General features: G+C 49.6%; 1 protein-coding gene across 2 annotated transcripts in view; it reads left to right on the top strand.

Annotated features, from left to right (window-relative positions):
• Positions 1-1,529: 1,529 nt before the first annotated feature.
• Positions 1,530-16,841, top strand: part of Uroc1 (urocanate hydratase 1) — a 30,419-nt gene continuing 15,107 nt past the window's right edge. Inside the window, exons 1-13 of one of the 2 annotated variants that reach the window (XM_087907051.1) lie at positions 1,530-1,712; positions 5,460-5,590; positions 6,524-6,617; positions 7,114-7,173; positions 7,453-7,581; positions 7,706-7,767; positions 12,544-12,610; positions 12,699-12,842; positions 13,857-13,945; positions 14,916-14,978; positions 15,232-15,411; positions 15,875-15,972; positions 16,648-16,720. In XM_087907051.1, the coding sequence (XP_087763177.1) occupies positions 1,587-1,712; positions 5,460-5,590; positions 6,524-6,617; positions 7,114-7,173; positions 7,453-7,581; positions 7,706-7,767; positions 12,544-12,610; positions 12,699-12,842; positions 13,857-13,945; positions 14,916-14,978; positions 15,232-15,411; positions 15,875-15,972; positions 16,648-16,720 (1,316 nt within the window). In that variant the 5' untranslated portion in view covers positions 1,530-1,586. Of the gene's footprint in view, positions 1,713-2,146; positions 2,287-5,459; positions 5,591-6,523; positions 6,618-7,113; positions 7,174-7,452; positions 7,582-7,705; positions 7,768-12,543; positions 12,611-12,698; positions 12,843-13,856; positions 13,946-14,915; positions 14,979-15,231; positions 15,412-15,874; positions 15,973-16,647; positions 16,721-16,841 lie in introns of those variants that run through there. The other variant, XM_087907052.1, reaches the window with a different exon arrangement.

Genomic DNA, 16,841 nt, shown 5'->3' with positions numbered 1-16,841 from the left:
GTGACCTGTGCTTTGGCTGACTGGCTATAAACTGGGGTTCCTATGGCCTAAGATTGAAACTCAAGGGTAGATGGACTGCCCAGCACCCAAAAAAGGAAAACCAGTCAGAACCTACTACAATCAAGGTAGCATGTTATATTATTCTCCAACTACCACAAAGGATTCATATGTCAGCTGGGCAGAAGGTGCTGTGAGTGAGGTGTGAGAGGTACAGACCCCCCCTTCTCTCTCTCTCTCTCTCTCTCTCTCTCTCTCTCTCTCTCTCTCTCTCTCTCACACACACACACACACACACACACACACACACACACACCGACTTCTTGGGACTCTAAGAATCTCTTGATGGGGCCCTTGCTTAGGAACTCCCTGGGATTCCTTACACAGTCATGATGAGCACCTCCCCACTGCTCTCCCTGAGTTCAGGAGTAGAAAGTTTCCAGGTAAACAAGTGACGCCTGGGGCTGTCCAGGAGCCCTGAAGCCGACTCTCTAGAATACTGAGATCAAAAGTACCCTCGTCACCCTGGCATTCCGCAAGATTTGTGAACTGGAAGTCAGAGAGCATTAGAGGCAAGAGTCCCCCGGTGTCCCCAGCCTCAAGGGCTTCAGAGACCAGTCTATTTTTCTCACACTGCTGTACCACACCTTGTTAACACCCACACCACCCCGTCTGTACACTGGACACTTAAGGTCAGGAGTCACTTCAGTGGTGTCTCCGTCCAAATGTGGGGTCCCGGGCTCCAATCTTCACTTCGCTCATGACCAGCTACAGTCTCCTTGCCTCTCTGACCTCATTTTCCTCTTCAGTTGGTTGGACTTGAGCTCTGAGGACCACTGAAAGGTCAGTCACCTTGTGTGCTGCTCAAACTCGCCAGTGGGTCACCTTCCCACTCTGCCTAGGGCTGGGTGTCATGACCTTTTTCTGCAGAGGGAGGGGTTGGTCACCACCCACCTGTGTACACAGGGACAGGGTAAAGGCCACAAGGTTGGCCAGGAGTGGTCACTAACCAGGACCACTGAGACTCAATGGTGGGCCCTTTCTGGCTAGAGGGAGGGAAGTGACACCCAGCCTTGGCCTCTGGTCCAATGCCAGAATGATGAGGATGGCTTTCTTGCCAAGTTGTTAATGATTAGGGGATGCTGGGGGTGTGGAGAGCTGTTACCACACCTATCATCTGGTCCCTTTGTGCTCAAATGTCAGGGAGGGGGATACAAGGGACTGGCTTCTGTAGAGTTTAAGCTAGATTCGATGTCACATGACTCCCCCATTATCAAGACACATATTCCAACATTGCCACCTGTGTGGCATCCTCTAAGACGGAGAAAACCTCAACCTCAGAGCCCACCAAGCACCCAAAACTCTGTCTAATTTGACAGGAGCTTCTCCTACCATCCAAGGAGCTTCTCCTCCCAGTAACATTCAGGCAGCCTGCCTTCCAGCCAGTGATCCAAATGACCTGCCCTTTGTGCTTTCTCTGCACCCAATGAGGGACTGGAGGAGGTGGCCCTGGGGTTGTCTGTCCCCACCTTGCTTGCTCCTGACTGCCCAGTCACTTCGAGCCGACCTCCACCTCAGTCTCTGCAGCCATGTCCAGCCTCCAGGAACTGTGTTCTGGCTTGCCCCTACGACCCCTCCCTGAGAACCGGGGTCGCTGGGCTGGTGTGCCACATGCTCCAGTCAGGACGCCCAGCCTCAGCCCTGCAGAAGAGCAGGTGAGAATTGCTACCCAGTCCTCCAGGGCTTGGGGCCCCTTGCTGTCCTTTAGATGGTCAGGGTGTCTGGGTACCCCTTCTGTCTACACCTTAGTTGCCCACCCTGTCCCCACCATTTCCCAGAGAAGAGTGAGGGGATATGTCATGGACTGTCGCCTGATATTCCTCAGGTGAAGCCACCCTGGAGTTACCTTAGGCTTGGAATTGGGCTCCCCACTTCCCAATGAGAACACTGGGGTTCAAGGTCACCAAAACAGTCTGTGGTGGTGCTGTGGCCACCTCTAGTGAGGAAGAGGAAGAGGCAGGGTGTGAAGTGGCCCTAGCTCAGCAACTTCACATGGACCTTGCCCGGTTCATGTGAAACTGAGTGACTGGGTGACTTGTGTCCTTTGCACCAGTTTTTCTTTGTCCCTTGCCCAAGCCTCCCAGGGCCTGCAGTTCTCCATCGAGGACACAACTGTTCTGGGAGGGATGGCAGCTCATGGAGGGCCTCACCTAGTGACTCTCTTTGCCCAAAGGATTGAGGCCCAAGAACTGTCCAAGCTGTCAGACTAAAACAAGTCCCTGAACCAAGGTGAGGCTGGTGGGCTGCTTTTCGGAAAGACACGGAAGTGTGAAGGCTGAGCGAGGAGCCCACCCTCGCCCTCACCCAGAGACTGCTGTCCTAGGGGAGACCACCCCTAAGCTTTCTCCAAGCTGTCCACAGGCAAGGAGTGCGTGTAAGAGCTGCTCCGTTAGGAGCTGGGAGTGAGAGCAGCAAAGTAACTGAGGGTCCTAGAAAATGGGGTGATGCCAGCAAGCTGGGGCTAGTGCTGGAGGAAGGAAAGACAAGATCGAGTGGGGGGGGGCTGCCTTTTTACTTGCCCTGTCTAATTCTACTGAGCTCACCTCTCTGTTGTGGTTAATGTTCCTCTCCCTTGTGCACCTCCCTGCACTGATGCTTAGTCACAAAAACTGGAAAGGCTCTGCCTCCTGCGGGGCTCTGCTGACACGCTTGTGGCTGGATGGCAGTGATCAGCGTTCATGGTGATTTGTGGTGGCAGAACGGCAGACAGGAACTGGGAGATTGGGCCCCTTCAGTTTCATTCCTGTATGTCCCCATGTATTGGGGACTGTGGACCCCCAGACCCTGAATTCCCTGTAAACAACTTGTTTTCCATGCTTGCAGCTGCTCCGAGCAAAACAACTTGTTTTCCTGTGTTTGCAGCTGCTCTGAGCATGAGACAGGGGAGTGGTTTATGGTGGCTTTCAGCTGAAGGATCCCGAGAGCTAGGGAGTGACCAATGGTCAGGGAAGGCACTATATAAGCTGCTCTGGAACACAGTAGAGTTGGCATTCTTGGGGAATTCAAGGATGGCCCATGTCTCTGTCTCTGTGAGTTTCAATCTCCAGCCCCTATCCAAACTGTCCTGTAGTGCAGGTGGTATGCTACAGATGTAGTACCGTAGTACACATAGTACAGGCGCTACAGGACCATAGTACAGTGTGCTATACCCATGTGTTCGGAGGATGCAGCATCCTTAAAGGAAAGGTGACCTGCAGATCCAGGGAGTTAGAGTATGGAAAGGCTAAGTCATCCTTCTCAGATGGAGTCCCCAAACCAGTAACAGCTTTTCTTTTATCTACTTGCTTTCAATGGTGTATGTGTGTGTCTGTGAGTGTGCTTGCATTTGTGGATATGTGTGTTCTTGTATGTACATAAGTATGCTCTGGTGTGCATACTTCAAGTTCTCTCTTGTTTCCACTGTTACATGCTATTCCATTCTGTCATTGTTTGGGTAGACTGGGGGCGTCGCTCCCTGCTTTTCGTTGGCAGCTCTCTATTTAAGTAAGGAGTGCTGCCTATATACTTTAGCCAGTGTACACTCAGCACAGGCTTGTTCAGCCTTCACAGTGTGTCTCACAACATGAGCAGTTCTGTCAGAAGGACCTTCTTGTATACCACCTCCCCTGTGTGCAGTTTCTCTCAGTGACCTTTTGTAACTGGAGGTTTTTCTCCCAACCTCCAGTTCCCGAATAACCACTCTGAGGCTTAATATTAATTACAAACTGTTTGAACTATTAGCTCAGGCTTATTATTAACTAGCTCTTATGACTTAAATTAACCCATTTCTGTTATTCTATAATTTACCATGAATCTCGAGGCTTGTTGCTCCACATTTTGCTTCCCTGGCAGCTGCTGGTGTCTCCCTGACTCTGCCTTCTTTTTCCCTTTTATCTCTGTTTAGATTTCCCACCTAGCTGTAGTCTGTCCTGCCACAGGCCAAAGCAGCTTTATTCATCAACCAATAAAAAGCAAGACATATTCACAACATACAGAAGGGCATCCCATATCAATATTTTGTCACAAATCCTGCTTCATCCACTGCACTGTGCTGGCCATTAAATGCCACAGCTGAACCCTTCACTATGGCGGGCCCAAGTGCCTATCTAGTAACACAGTCTCCTGAAGGCCCTTTCCCATGGTGGATCTACATACCTGTCTTTGCCAACACACCATCTGAGCTTGAGTGCAGGACTCCCTTGGGATGATCTTTAGGTTCCAGCAACACCAGCATGTGCTCATTGAATCCATGGACAAGAATATTTATTAAGAAGCCAACCCCATATCTTACAAGGGACCCAGGGGGACTTTTTGGCAGAGGTGATTATAGTAGCTTAGACAAGGTTTCTAGAATGGAGAGGAGGTCTATTTGGAGACAAGGGAAACTGTGCATGGAAAGGCAGAGATGGACCTTCCCAAATGTGGAAGCTGGAGGAGACCTCATGCAAGCGGAGCTGAGAGCAGAGCTTGGAGAGCTGGGTGCAGCATGACTGGAGAAGACCCAGAATGCCAAGGCCACTTGGTGCCACCAGAGAGGCAGTGAGACCTGTGAAGGTTTTTGAGTAGGGCCATGACTTGGTGCTTAACAAGACTTCTCCCATGCCAAGATAGTATAAGCAGTTTTTAAGAGACCCCAAAGGCAGCAAGGGGCAGGGTGGTGGTCTCTAAGTGTGACAATTGACAGGTCTGTGATCTGGCGCTCACAGAGTCTATAGGTGAGCCCAACACCATACTAAGTATACCAGCTAATTAGTACTTAGGAGGTGGGCTCTAACATCACTCCAATTTACGGACAAAGACAGTAAAGGAGGAAGCAGGGCACATAGGTGCTGCTGAGAAAATCCTCCATGCATATAGCTATATCTCTAACAACACTGCATCCTCAAATCTGCATCACACCGCACTGACACTTAGCTTGGCCCTCACATCTCTTCTGATACCAGATGGCCCTTGTCCTCTTACAAGAACCTTTACGATTATGGGACTTTTCACTTGGACTCCAGAACAGTCTCAGGATCCTTAACCAAGTTTTTGTAAAAGCTGCCTTTCACCTTGTAAAGCAACATGCAAGTTGGTGAATGAGAATGTGCACATGGTGGGGTCATTACAGTGGCTACCATATCAGCTATGCACACTGCCCAAGTCTGCCTGCCCCAGAATGCAGCCTCTGGACCATTTTCCAAGCTAGATGCCTCTCTAGACTTACAGTGGCTTTCTGCTTTCCTCTTCTGAGTCTGCAGCCCCAGAGGAAGATGGGACCAAGAAAGGAAAGCTTAAGGTCTGCCTTCATAAAAGGGCCAGCGGCCAACAAGGAAGGAAAGCAGATGTTCTCAGAGTGACTCAACCAGTTCCTGAGTGGAGCAGAGGCAATCCAGGTGCCTCAGGGCCCTTAACCCACCACCTCTCACCCCCTTCCTCCCCAGCTGGCTCTGAGGAATGCCCTGCGCTACTTCCCACCTGATGTTCAGAAACTATTGGCCCAGGAGTTTGCCCAGGAGCTACGACAGTTTGGACACATCTACATGTACCGGTTCTGCCCCAACATTGAGATGAGGTGAGCGCTTGTGGGCTTGGCTTCAAATAAGGCTGTGCAGAAGTCAGGAGCCTCAGGGAATCCATGGCTAAAGAGGAGGTCAGTCTGTCTGAGCTGGGACACCTATGGAAGTGCAGAGAAAGTAGGTAGTGAGGTGTCTTTGGAGCATCAGGAGCTGACCTGCCTGGCCAGAGGATGTGGTCCTTGTCAGATAGGGCTCTGGCCTGCACCCCGTCCTGCATTCAGTCCTGTTGACTCTGGAACATGAAGTCTCTCTGGAATACTGTGTCTTTTGCTCTCCAGGGAAGAGCTGGTGGGATGGGAAGTGGCTGTCAATGACTTCAAGTCTGTCATGCTCTCTGCTGATGTTCTTACACTGTGGCATGCACAGCATCGTGGGAAGTCTTGTGAAAGCACAGAACACTGGCCTTGAAACTCAGCAGCCCTGAAGCAAAGCTGAGAATCTGCATCTTGGATGCTGCAGTTGGTGTCATAGAGAACCATTGTTCTGAATGTGCCAGAACCCAGGCTTGCTCTAAATGGCTCAGGGAGTCTCATGTCCCCCATGAGACAGGAGCCAGTGCCTTTCTCCACCTCTGTACCCTCTGCCACATGCCATGGACTTGTGTCTAATGAGTGAATGAAAGAACAAATGACTGAATGCCCACAGATTGAGGGCTCTGGAAAGCAGCCGTCAGCTTTGGTTGTAGTCAGATTCCTCCCAGGCTTGAAGTAGAGAGGGACAGTGATGGGAGGGGACTGGACTTCCTGCTGTGGGCATGCGGGAACTCAAGTCCCCTAGCGCCTGGTGACCCTGCTGCTCCCCTTGCCCTGTGCTTCACCTGACTTCTCTCTCACCTTGTCAGCTCGGCCAGGCAGCATCTTAGTGGGATGGAAGGCCTTAGTGGATGGGGGTGGGTCCCTTGTTTCCTGATGTGGGACTTCCCTTTGCAGGGCCTACCCAATCGATCAGTACCCATGCCGGACACGAGCAGCTGCAGCCATCATGCACATGATCATGAACAACCTGGACCCGGCCGTGGCCCAGGTAATGATAGGGGAACCGAGGCCAGCATAGTCCAGAGAAACATGCCCTGAGATCCTGAGTAATGCTAATAAGCCTTTAATGCACTTACAAAGCAGGCACAAGGCAGGTCCCTGGATTTTTCCCTGTAACTGTAGGGCAAAATCAAAAGCAGGAAACAAATAAAAAATAACAATGCATTTACATAAATGCACCTATGATTTTACCTTTCTAATGGCCACCTGAAAATAAAAAGATTTAAAAATAGTTTACCATAGTGTATCTTAACATTATTAATGGGATCCCTCATGTTCCCCCTTTTACACGGAATTTTGACGAGGAGGATGTATGTCACTTGGTCAGCCATGCTCAGTAGCCCGCATGGCTGGTGGATGCTATGTGCCTCTTCAGGCTTCTTGCCTTGCTGCTACGTCATTGCTCCTTTCAGTACAGCTGCAGGTAGGGGTCCTGCTCCTCTCTGTCCTCAGCCCTGTCTCAGATGATGCCACATCTTCTCCAGTTTCCGCAGGAGCTGGTGACCTATGGAGGAAACGGGCAGGTGTTCAGCAACTGGGCTCAGGTACGGTGGCCTGGAAGGCACTAAGTGGTCCATGATTCTACTTGATGCCTGATGCTTCAGCACTGGCAATCACTTGGAGATGCTTCACTTTAAGATGGAGTAGAGTGGTATTATGGGATGTACCAGGAGACCCTGGAGATTAAAGAGGATCTAGGCCAACAAGGCCACTAGGGTGGATCAGCAGAGACCTGTAGGAATCCCTGGGTCTGAGTGTGGGGTATGGGGTCCTTGTGGGTGCCAGTTCACTTACAGAGTCCAACATGTGTATTATCCATCCAGTTCTGGCTGACCATGTCCTACTTGTCGAAGATGACTGAGGAACAGACTCTGGTCATGTACAGTGGACACCCACTGGGCCTCTTTCCCAGCAGCCCTGGTGCCCCACGATTGGTCATCACCAACGGGATGGTGAGTCTGAGGCAGCAGGCACGGTGCCTACCCAGAGTCAGGCTTGGGAAAGGGGATGCTGTGGCTGAGGAGGAGATCCAGGCGGCCCTGCACCACTCACACGTGGTCCCTTCCTTTCTTCTAGGTCATTCCTAACTACTCCTCCAAGACAGAGTATGAGAAGCTGTTTGCCCTGGGGGTGACCATGTAAGTCTCAGTGTCAGCTCACAGCGATGCTGTCTGCTTTAGTTTCATTTCTGAGAATATGGCATGACTGTGTTAAGCCTGATTTCAGGGAATGCTTACTACACAGGGAGAAATCATTTCATTCTCACACCTCTGCACGCTGGTAGCTTTGTGTAAATGCTTACTGTTTTTTATAGACACATAACCAAAGAAAAATGCAATTTTGGATTCCATTGTTTCAAAGATTTTATTATGAGTAATCCCAGACATACAGAAAATTGGCCCACAAATAAAAACATCATACAGCTGGTTCAAGGAAGGCACACAAACACTTGCCCAGTTCTATACTCTAAGCAGTTCAGAGAACTTCTGTATGGTTAGAATAGGGTGATTTTATTAATGAGAAAGAAAAATTGAAACAATTTTCAGGGCATATTGCCAAAATTCTGTGGTAAAAGTAGAGCTGCTGAGGCCAGGCATGGTGGCACATGTCTTCAATCCCAGACTTCACAAAGGCAAAAGGCAGACGGATCTCTATGAGTTCAAGGCCAGCCTCATCTACAATAACAAGTTCCAGGACAGCCAGAGCTACATAATAAGAGAGACCCTATGTCTAAACAAGCAATCCAAAAGAGTACAACTTCTTGCTATAAATAGCATGTCTGTCTATCTACCCCTTGATCCATTCATCCATTCAGCTTGGCTTTGGATGAACTCAAAAATCATCCAAATTTCAGATATGGCTGACTGGGATTTGATCTTTGTTTTGGGTCTCTCTTTCCCCTTTTTAAAGTGATATCTGCATGTACAGTCAACCAACTGCTAATTGGAAATGGTTGTAATCAAATTCCACACTAACCGGATGCAGGCATTTTCTTGCTCTTGTCCCCTGAACAACAAGTGTAGTTACCATAGCCACCCACACAGCACTTGCATGACATGAACTACACAGGTTCTGTGCAGATGCGGGCTGTTTGACACGCAGGATTTAAGTGTCAGAGGACTTAGGAGTCTGTTGGGGGGTGTCTTGGAACCTGCCCCTCGAAAGGATTCTGATGGACGGTTCTCCCACAAGACACACTCATCCCTGTGTCCCGTGGAATGTGCTCTGACAAACTATGCAGCAAGGTGACTCACCAGGTACGGGACCCTGTCACCAACCTGAAGAGCTTCCTGGACCCTGACAGGGGATGAAAGCTTTCGGTGTGCTGTAAAGCTAACCCAGGCTCTGCATCTAAAGATTTCATCAACTGTCACAGGAGGAATTGCTCTGAGTAAGGAAAGCCTGTCCCACATGGGACCCCAAGGGACCATGTTTCCTGTATCTCCAAACATCCTTCATGCCCTTGGTCTGTGGGCTAGGGGTCCATACCATGGCAATAGTCTCTGTACTTTGCCTTTCCCCATTGACAATACTGCATGGAGTCTGTTTGTGGAGCACAGACTTGGCAATTCACTCTCTTCTGTGATAGTGGCACTGTGACCCTTAATGCAAGACTTTCAGTCTTTAGCACGGCACAGAGGGTGCCTCTGATGACCTCTGGGATCATCACTCAGGGAAACACCATATAAAATGAAATCTGCAGAATTCAGAATGGGGAGTCAATGACCTAGTCTCCAGGTGACAATCCATAGTGTAACCACAGCACAGCCCACCACCACCACCACCACCACCACCACCACAATGTACCCTGGATTTACCAGTCTTCAGAAACAGGAGAAACAGGGCCTCAGAAAAACTAAACACTCTACTGCTGGCTAGAACCCACCTCTGAGTCTTGCTGATGCTATTGGGCCTGGAAACTTTCTGCTCCAGTGGAAGCAGCCTTGGATCAGAGGGCTGAGGGAGCACGTCCTGGCCCACCATGGCCTTGGGATTGTCCCACAGTTCTATTTCACAGGTGGGGATTAAAGTCCAAAAATGACAGAGCTACAAATGTCAGAGCTTGTCTGCCTATGGTGCTGAGGGATTGCTACAGGGAGATGCGGGGACACAGACTGCAAAAGAATAGAAATCAGTCCTGGTGGTGCATGCCTATCACGTGATCCCCTTGGGAGACTGAGGCAGGGGGATTCTAAGGCCTAGCTGGGATACAGTGTGAGTTCAAAGATAGCCTGGGCTAGTTTTTTTTTTCCTCACTTAGGGAAAAAAGTATGTTTTTCAAAGAAAAGCTGGTGCTATAGCTCAGTGGTAGAGCTCTTGCCTAATATGCATGAGGCCCTGGGTTCAATCCTCAGTACAGAGCAAAGGTGGGAACTGCAGCAGAGATGGGACAGGGTTACTGTGTAAGGAGACTAAGACCTGGAGGCCAAAACCTTCCTGCCATCAGAGTGGCACAGGTAGGCATGCTGGCGGATCTATGTGGCTTCCCATGTGGAAGGATGGGGGAACAGGCTCAGGCTGTTGGTTGAATGTCAGCAGAGGGGACATTCACAGGTTCTGTCACAGTGGACTGTGTGAGACTATCAAATGACAGAGGAACGATCTGCAGGACTGGGATATTCACATAAGCCAGAGTTCCTTAGAGAGCTGACCCCAGGGGACTCATAATGAGTTTCACCATCTTTAGATGACTTTCTTTTGCCAACATGGTCTTCTTGTGTTTGCGATACTTATGCGGTCTTTTGAGAGAAGGGACAAGGCATCCTTTTCGTTTACTTATCTTTATGAGACAGTGTCTTGCTAGAAGCAAGAATTCATGATCTTTCTGCCTCAGACTTCTAAGTGCTGAGACTACAGTTATGTACCATGCTTCCATATCTCCATTTTTAGAAGATAAAACAAAGGTTCTGGATGGTCAGATGTATTATGTGGTTGTGTGGTAGGCTTGATATTCATTCATAGGCTTGTGACAACATAGCATCCAATCAAAGGAGAGAAGGGACTGGGAAAAGTCACTGAGAGGCAGGAATCTAATAGGTCCAGGTCCTAATAAACTTGACATTGAAAAACAAGCAGCAGAGAGACCTTGAGAAACTCCTAGTCTTCAACAAAGAGTGCAATTAAGCTAGCAGCAAATGCTACTGTCCCCATTACACTGCCCAAAACAATGTTTGCTAATTATCCAGCAATGGCAATGACCACACTCGGGCAGTACTGGTGATATCACTGGAAATTCGATGGCATATATTAATACTAGAAATATCTGTGTCTGATGACCTCACAACCTTTCGGCCTGCTTGCTGCCCTGTGGACACAGCCCACAGGTGGAGGGAGGTCACAGGAGGTCACACCACTACAACTATTCATTCATTGACATAGAAAATCAGAGCTGACAGGCTTCCCAGGAGGGTGGAGAGAACCATGGCTCTGAATGGCATCTGCTGTGAAGCTGTGACCAGTAATGCCTGTGCTGACGTGAAAGGAACCCAAGGGCAGGCTGTGGGGGACAAGGTACTAAAGCAACACCTTTGGAATGGCGCCCAGACTCACTCAAACAAGAACCCAACAGCAGACCTCTCTCAGGATGCCAGCTGTAGATCTGATGTGTCGTAAAGATTCTCACAGACATGTGTTAGCTGCTATGACCTTGCTATGTGTCCAGTGCCAAGATTCAGCTCTCATTTGAAGACGCCTCACAGTTAAGCCTACTGGATGTCACCCAAATGGAATCTTGCAGAACATGCTTTCCCATGTCCGACACCTTCACTGGGTCATGTGTGCCAGGGACACATCATAATCTCTTTTCTCATCCAGTTCTTACATCACAGTTCATTGTCTCTCCCCTCCATGTGTGGGCATTTCCATGGCTTCAGGTATTGGCCACTGCTGATAAATTTGCTGCGAATGCCTCTGTGAGTGACCAAGTAGACACTAGCATGTAGTACAGGCCTGCTGGGCCATGCTCAGTCTTGCCCTGACTAGCCCAATCATCCCCATGCTGATTTTTTTAATTAATTGTATGACAGATTTTAGAGGAATAAAATATGGCTGGAAAATACCAGTAGGCAGAAGGGCACAGGAGACTACAGTTTATTATATCCTTGCCCTTTTATTTTTACTTTAACTTTATAAATATTTTGGTTAGAACACAGAGAATTGGGTTTCACTGTGACATTTTTATACACGTATGTCATTTTAGTGATTTTCTTAAATTTTGTTTTAATTTTACATGTATGAAAGTTTGCCTGTGTATATGTCTGTGCACCACATGAATGCAATGCCCATGAAGGCAAGAAGGAGATGTTTAGTCCCCTAGAACTGGAGCTTTGTAAAACTGTGAGCTGCTATGTGGGTGCTGGGAACCAAACCTGGGTCCTCCGCAAGAACAACCAGTGCTCCTAACCACTGAGCTTTCTCTCCAGTCCCATTTTAGTTATTTCTTATTTGTTTTCCTGACTATTCCCTGATGCCCGTCTCTCCCTCTTGTTAGTCCCCTTTATTCCCTACGCAGTCCCCCCTCTGCTTTCGTGACACATGCATTCTTGTTTCTTCCCTTTCAGATCTCCTCCCCCTCATCTTTCTACTTTTCATCTTTCTCTCTCTCTCTCTCTCTCTCTCTCTCCTTCTTCTTCTTCAACTTCTTCTTCTTCTACTACTTCTACTTCTTCTTCTTCTTCTTCTTCTTCTTCTTCTTCTCTCTCTCTCTCTCTCTCTCTCTCTCTCTCTTTCACACTACATATATAAGAGAGAATATGGGATGTTTGACTTTCTGACTGACTCTGGTTTACTATAGTTAACATAATGATCTCTAGTTCTTCCACTTGTTGTAACAGAGGAGAACACAGGAGAACCCTTGAGAGTCGTCCAAGGTTTAGTCTAAAGTTCTAAGCACTGCCCTTTTCTTCCCTGCTCAGGTACGGCCAGATGACAGCAGGCAGCTACTGCTACATTGGCCCCCAGGGAATCGTCCATGGCACTGTGGTGAGAGATGGGCACACATGAGTGGCGGATCCCTGCAGGTGGATCTATCAGGAGTGGACAATAAGCACCCTGTCTCCCCTGCCTACAGCTCACTGTGCTGAATGCTGGTCGGAGGTACCTGGGCCTCGAGGACTTGGCTGGGAAGGTCTTCGTCACCTCCGGGCTCGGTGGGATGAGTGGAGCTCAAGCCAAGGCTGCAGCCATCGTCGGATGCATTGGGGTGATAGCAGAGGTAAGCTGGGGAGCTTCTGCCTGTCCCTCAGAACTCCTGACTCATTCATTCAGCCTCCCTCTCCCTTTCCTTCTGTCTCTTCCTTCTTTGCCATCCACACCTTTCCTCTACTCCCACACTCCACTCCCTTCTTTATTTTTTTCACCAAACCCCATCACCTCCTCCACAAAGCCTTATGCTACCTCACAGGTCAGGTCCCTATGGCAACAGATGGGTTCTGCTTGCATGGTGCCCACCACCCTCTATTTTCTATGCCCACTAACTTCCAACCATGAAGCTTTAACAGTGTGTGTACAGCCATTGCTTCCGGTGTCCCTTCTAGATGAAGAACCAGGATGACAGAATAAATATTTGTGAATTAAATTAGATAGAGCATCCCTCCCCCAGCTTTAGCAGTTGGCACTGGATGGAGGAGGCAGACGAGCTGCTCCTTCACAGAGGTGTGCATAGGGGGCTTGTGGCTCTCACATCTGTTTGGAAGATGCCAAGGTCAAGGAGGGAAGCAGGGAGCAGCAGAAGGGAGGAGCTTTGAGCTAAGTCCTGGGGACACACTGTGAAATTCAGCTTAGTTGACACTACCTGTGCCTTGCTTGTCTGAGCTTTTCTAGGACTGTGTTGGGCTGCAGGTAACAGGGCAACTGTAGCAGCTTACATGAATGAGAGTTATTTTTCTCATGTTACTGACAATATTAGTATATGTTCAGCAGCTCAGTGATGTCAGTGCTAGTTCCTCTATATTTTCCTGGGCTTCTCTCATGGAGATAAAAATCTCCGCATTAGCCAGTCAGGCCATCCACATTCAAAACAGAAAGAAATGAGAAGAGCTATGTCCGCTCTAGCTGTCTATCTCAGCAGGAAAATCGTGTCTCACAGAAGCCCCTTCCCCTTTTCCCATTGGCTGTAGTGACAGCCCTGAGGCTGCATCATGAAAGTGGGGTGGGGTGCGTGGGGTGGCTTGTGAGGTTGTTCAGGGGAGATGTAATGGATAGGCCTATATGTCTATTGTGACCTCAGGTTGACAAAGCTGCACTTGTAAAACGCCACCGGCAAGGCTGGCTGATGGAGGTGACTGACAGCTTGGACCATTGCATTGTGAGACTCAGGTACAGTTGGCTGCGTGGGACTCAGAGCACTTGAACCCAGGCATTGGAAGCAGGGGAGAAAGCATGGCTAGGGCCCTTCAGTGCCTGATGTCTGGCCACAAATGCCATCTAGAGGTTCCACTGTGAAGCATCATGGGAGAGGTCTCTGGAGAGACCCTTTCCCGGGGATTAGTGCAGCTCTCTTGTGGGCAGCCGTGGGGCTCTGAACTTCACACTTCCCTTCCTAGTACTGGAATCACAGATACGTGTTACCATGCCTGACTTAATTATATTCATCCTCTTTTCTATTTCTATTTCTCCAAATAATTTTGTGATCATCATTAGTAACTCCTACCACTTCCATGCCCCAGCCCATAAGTGAGTTCTATGAAGAGCTGATTAGGGTTGAGATACCTGTTTCCCAGGAACCACTGCAGCTCAGCTCAACCAACTGGGACATTCCAGCCTGCACTTTTCCTTTTCTTGTTTCATGGAATATGGGAGAACATACCTCACCCTAGCACATGCCTCCAGGTCCACACTCATTCAGGTCCAAGCTCACATAGGCCCATACAGGGCACCCACAGTTACACTCGGGCCCTCTCACTCAACCAGACCCAAACTCACACAGGCCCATGCAGGCCCACTTGTACACAGACTCATGCTCATACATAGGCCCACAATTACACACATGCTTACATGCAGGCTCATACTCACACACATGTGCATAGTAAACATGGGCCCATAGTCACAGAGGCTCACACTCATGCACAGGTCTCCAATCACACACAGGTCCACACACCCACATACACTCACTCTCACACAGTCCCACTCTCTCACACAAGGCCACGTTCACATGCAGGCCCTAGGTGGCCTCCTATGTCTGCCACATTTGGCCGGCATTGAACTTCCTGTATGGAGGCAGAGCAGCTCCATCCAGGGCAGCTGAGCACTGGTGTGGATTGTCTGTTCTGCTCTTTCGTCCTTCTAGGGAAGCAAGGAAAAAGAAGGAGGTTCTCAGCCTTGGCTACCATGGCAACGTGGTGGATCTTTGGTAAGTGGTACCCCGGGGATGCTACCAAGTGCTTTCAAGCCACAAGCTCTGAACCTCAGCTCTATCCTTCCTGGGAAGGCCATCATCCTCACCCAGACCCACATAACCTTTCCGCCCATGCACTTTGCAAAGGAGAAAGAAGACACTACCTGCAGGGTGTGTGGGTGGAGATGTGGGCTGCAGTTTCTGTGGGCTGGCCCTCCTCCAACCCACGCTTGCTGGCCCTGCTCTGACTAACCCACCGCTTCTCCAGGGAGCGCCTGGTCCATGAACTGGACACCACAGGGGAGCTCTTGGTGGATCTGGGGTCAGACCAGACGTCCTGTCACAACCCATTCAATGGTGGCTACTACCCTGTGCAACTCAGCTTCTCAGAGGCCCAGAGCCTCATGTCCTCCAACCCAGCTGCCTTCAAGCACCTGGTGCAGGAAAGGTGGGTAACAGGAAAGGTGGGTAACAGGGCGGGACAGTAGAGCCTGCAGATCCTAACCTTTCTGAGCCTTGGCTTCCTTTTTTCAGAGGGGGTGGTGAGCACGTTACTTTGAGGGATGATGGGACAAACTGAATTGATATTTGTCAGATCCCTAGGGCAGCTTACATGTCCGTGCTGGGTACACACTGGGTTACCCACAGTACCTTTGTCTGGCACATTGGACCCAGGGTTCCAATGAAGAATGCTGGTTGTGGGGGGCACTACAAAACAGGGGGTGTTGAGGGGTTTGGGGTTTTGACTAGACATGGGAATCAGTGGCACTGGGGTCAGTCACAGTGAGCTGGAGGAGGCTGGTTCGCATGGAGACCTTCTGGCACTGGGCTTAGAAGGCCTTGGGGAGGTTGATGGGGTGGGGTTGGGGAGCTGGAGGACAAGTCGGGGACTAATCACCTGTTTGTTACAGCCTGAGGAGGCATGTCTCAGCCATCAACAGGTTGGCCCAGGAGAAGTTCTTCTTTTGGGACTATGGTAACGCCTTTCTCTTGGAGGCTCAGAGAGCAGGTAGGCAGAAGGCGAAGCTGGGCAAGTGGTGTCTGGGGCCTGTGTGAGCATACCTTTGTGAACATACCTGTGTGAGCATACATACCTGTGTGAGCATACATACCTGTGTGAACATACCTGTGTGAGCGTACATACCTGTGTGAGCGTACATACCTGTGTGAGCGTACATACCTGTGTGAGCATACATACCTGTGTGAGCATACATACCTGTGTGAGCATACCTGGGTAAACTCTTTTCTCCCTGTTTCATACCCATAGCTCAGCCACATGGTCATCCTTCTTGAAGCTGGTCCTGCCAGGCAGCCAGGCTTCTCTGAGCCTCAACTTCTCCTTACATTTGAAAAATATAAAAGGCCCAGGGTCCACAAGAAATTCTCTCCTTCCAGGCCTTTTTCCACAGTCATTTGCAGGGAGGGCCACTTGTAGACCTAGTGGACCAGGGTCCTCTGGGTGGTGGCTCTGGGGCTGACACTGAGTCTGTGGGCCAATACACCCATACCCTACACCTAGACCACACGGATGTCAGTATACCATCCAGGGCTGCACTCTGCTTGTCACCTCTTATTTCACCAAAGGAAAAATCCTGAGACTCTGTTCCCAGACTTTCCCAGGGCCCCTTATTTAAGTCACTGTCTGTGTGGTCATGGGTGCTCACACAGATGGGTGACTCTACAGGAGCAGATGTCCAGAAGAAAGGAGCCAACAAGACGGAGTTCCGCTACCCCTCCTATGTCCAGCACATTATGGGGTGAGTGATGGGGGTTCTATGTTTGGGTGTCTAGTACCTTTTCTGCTCCTCTCTGGACTTAGGACCTGGCCTTTCCCGCTGGAAGGGCCTGTAACCCTGATCACCACAGGGCTGTGTGCTG

This window comes from Myodes glareolus, chromosome 6 (assembly GCF_982192425.1).
Source record: "Myodes glareolus chromosome 6, mMyoGla1.1, whole genome shotgun sequence".
Lineage (NCBI taxonomy): Eukaryota > Metazoa > Chordata > Mammalia > Rodentia > Cricetidae > Myodes > Myodes glareolus.
This window is presented reverse-complemented; position numbering and strand designations above follow the sequence as displayed.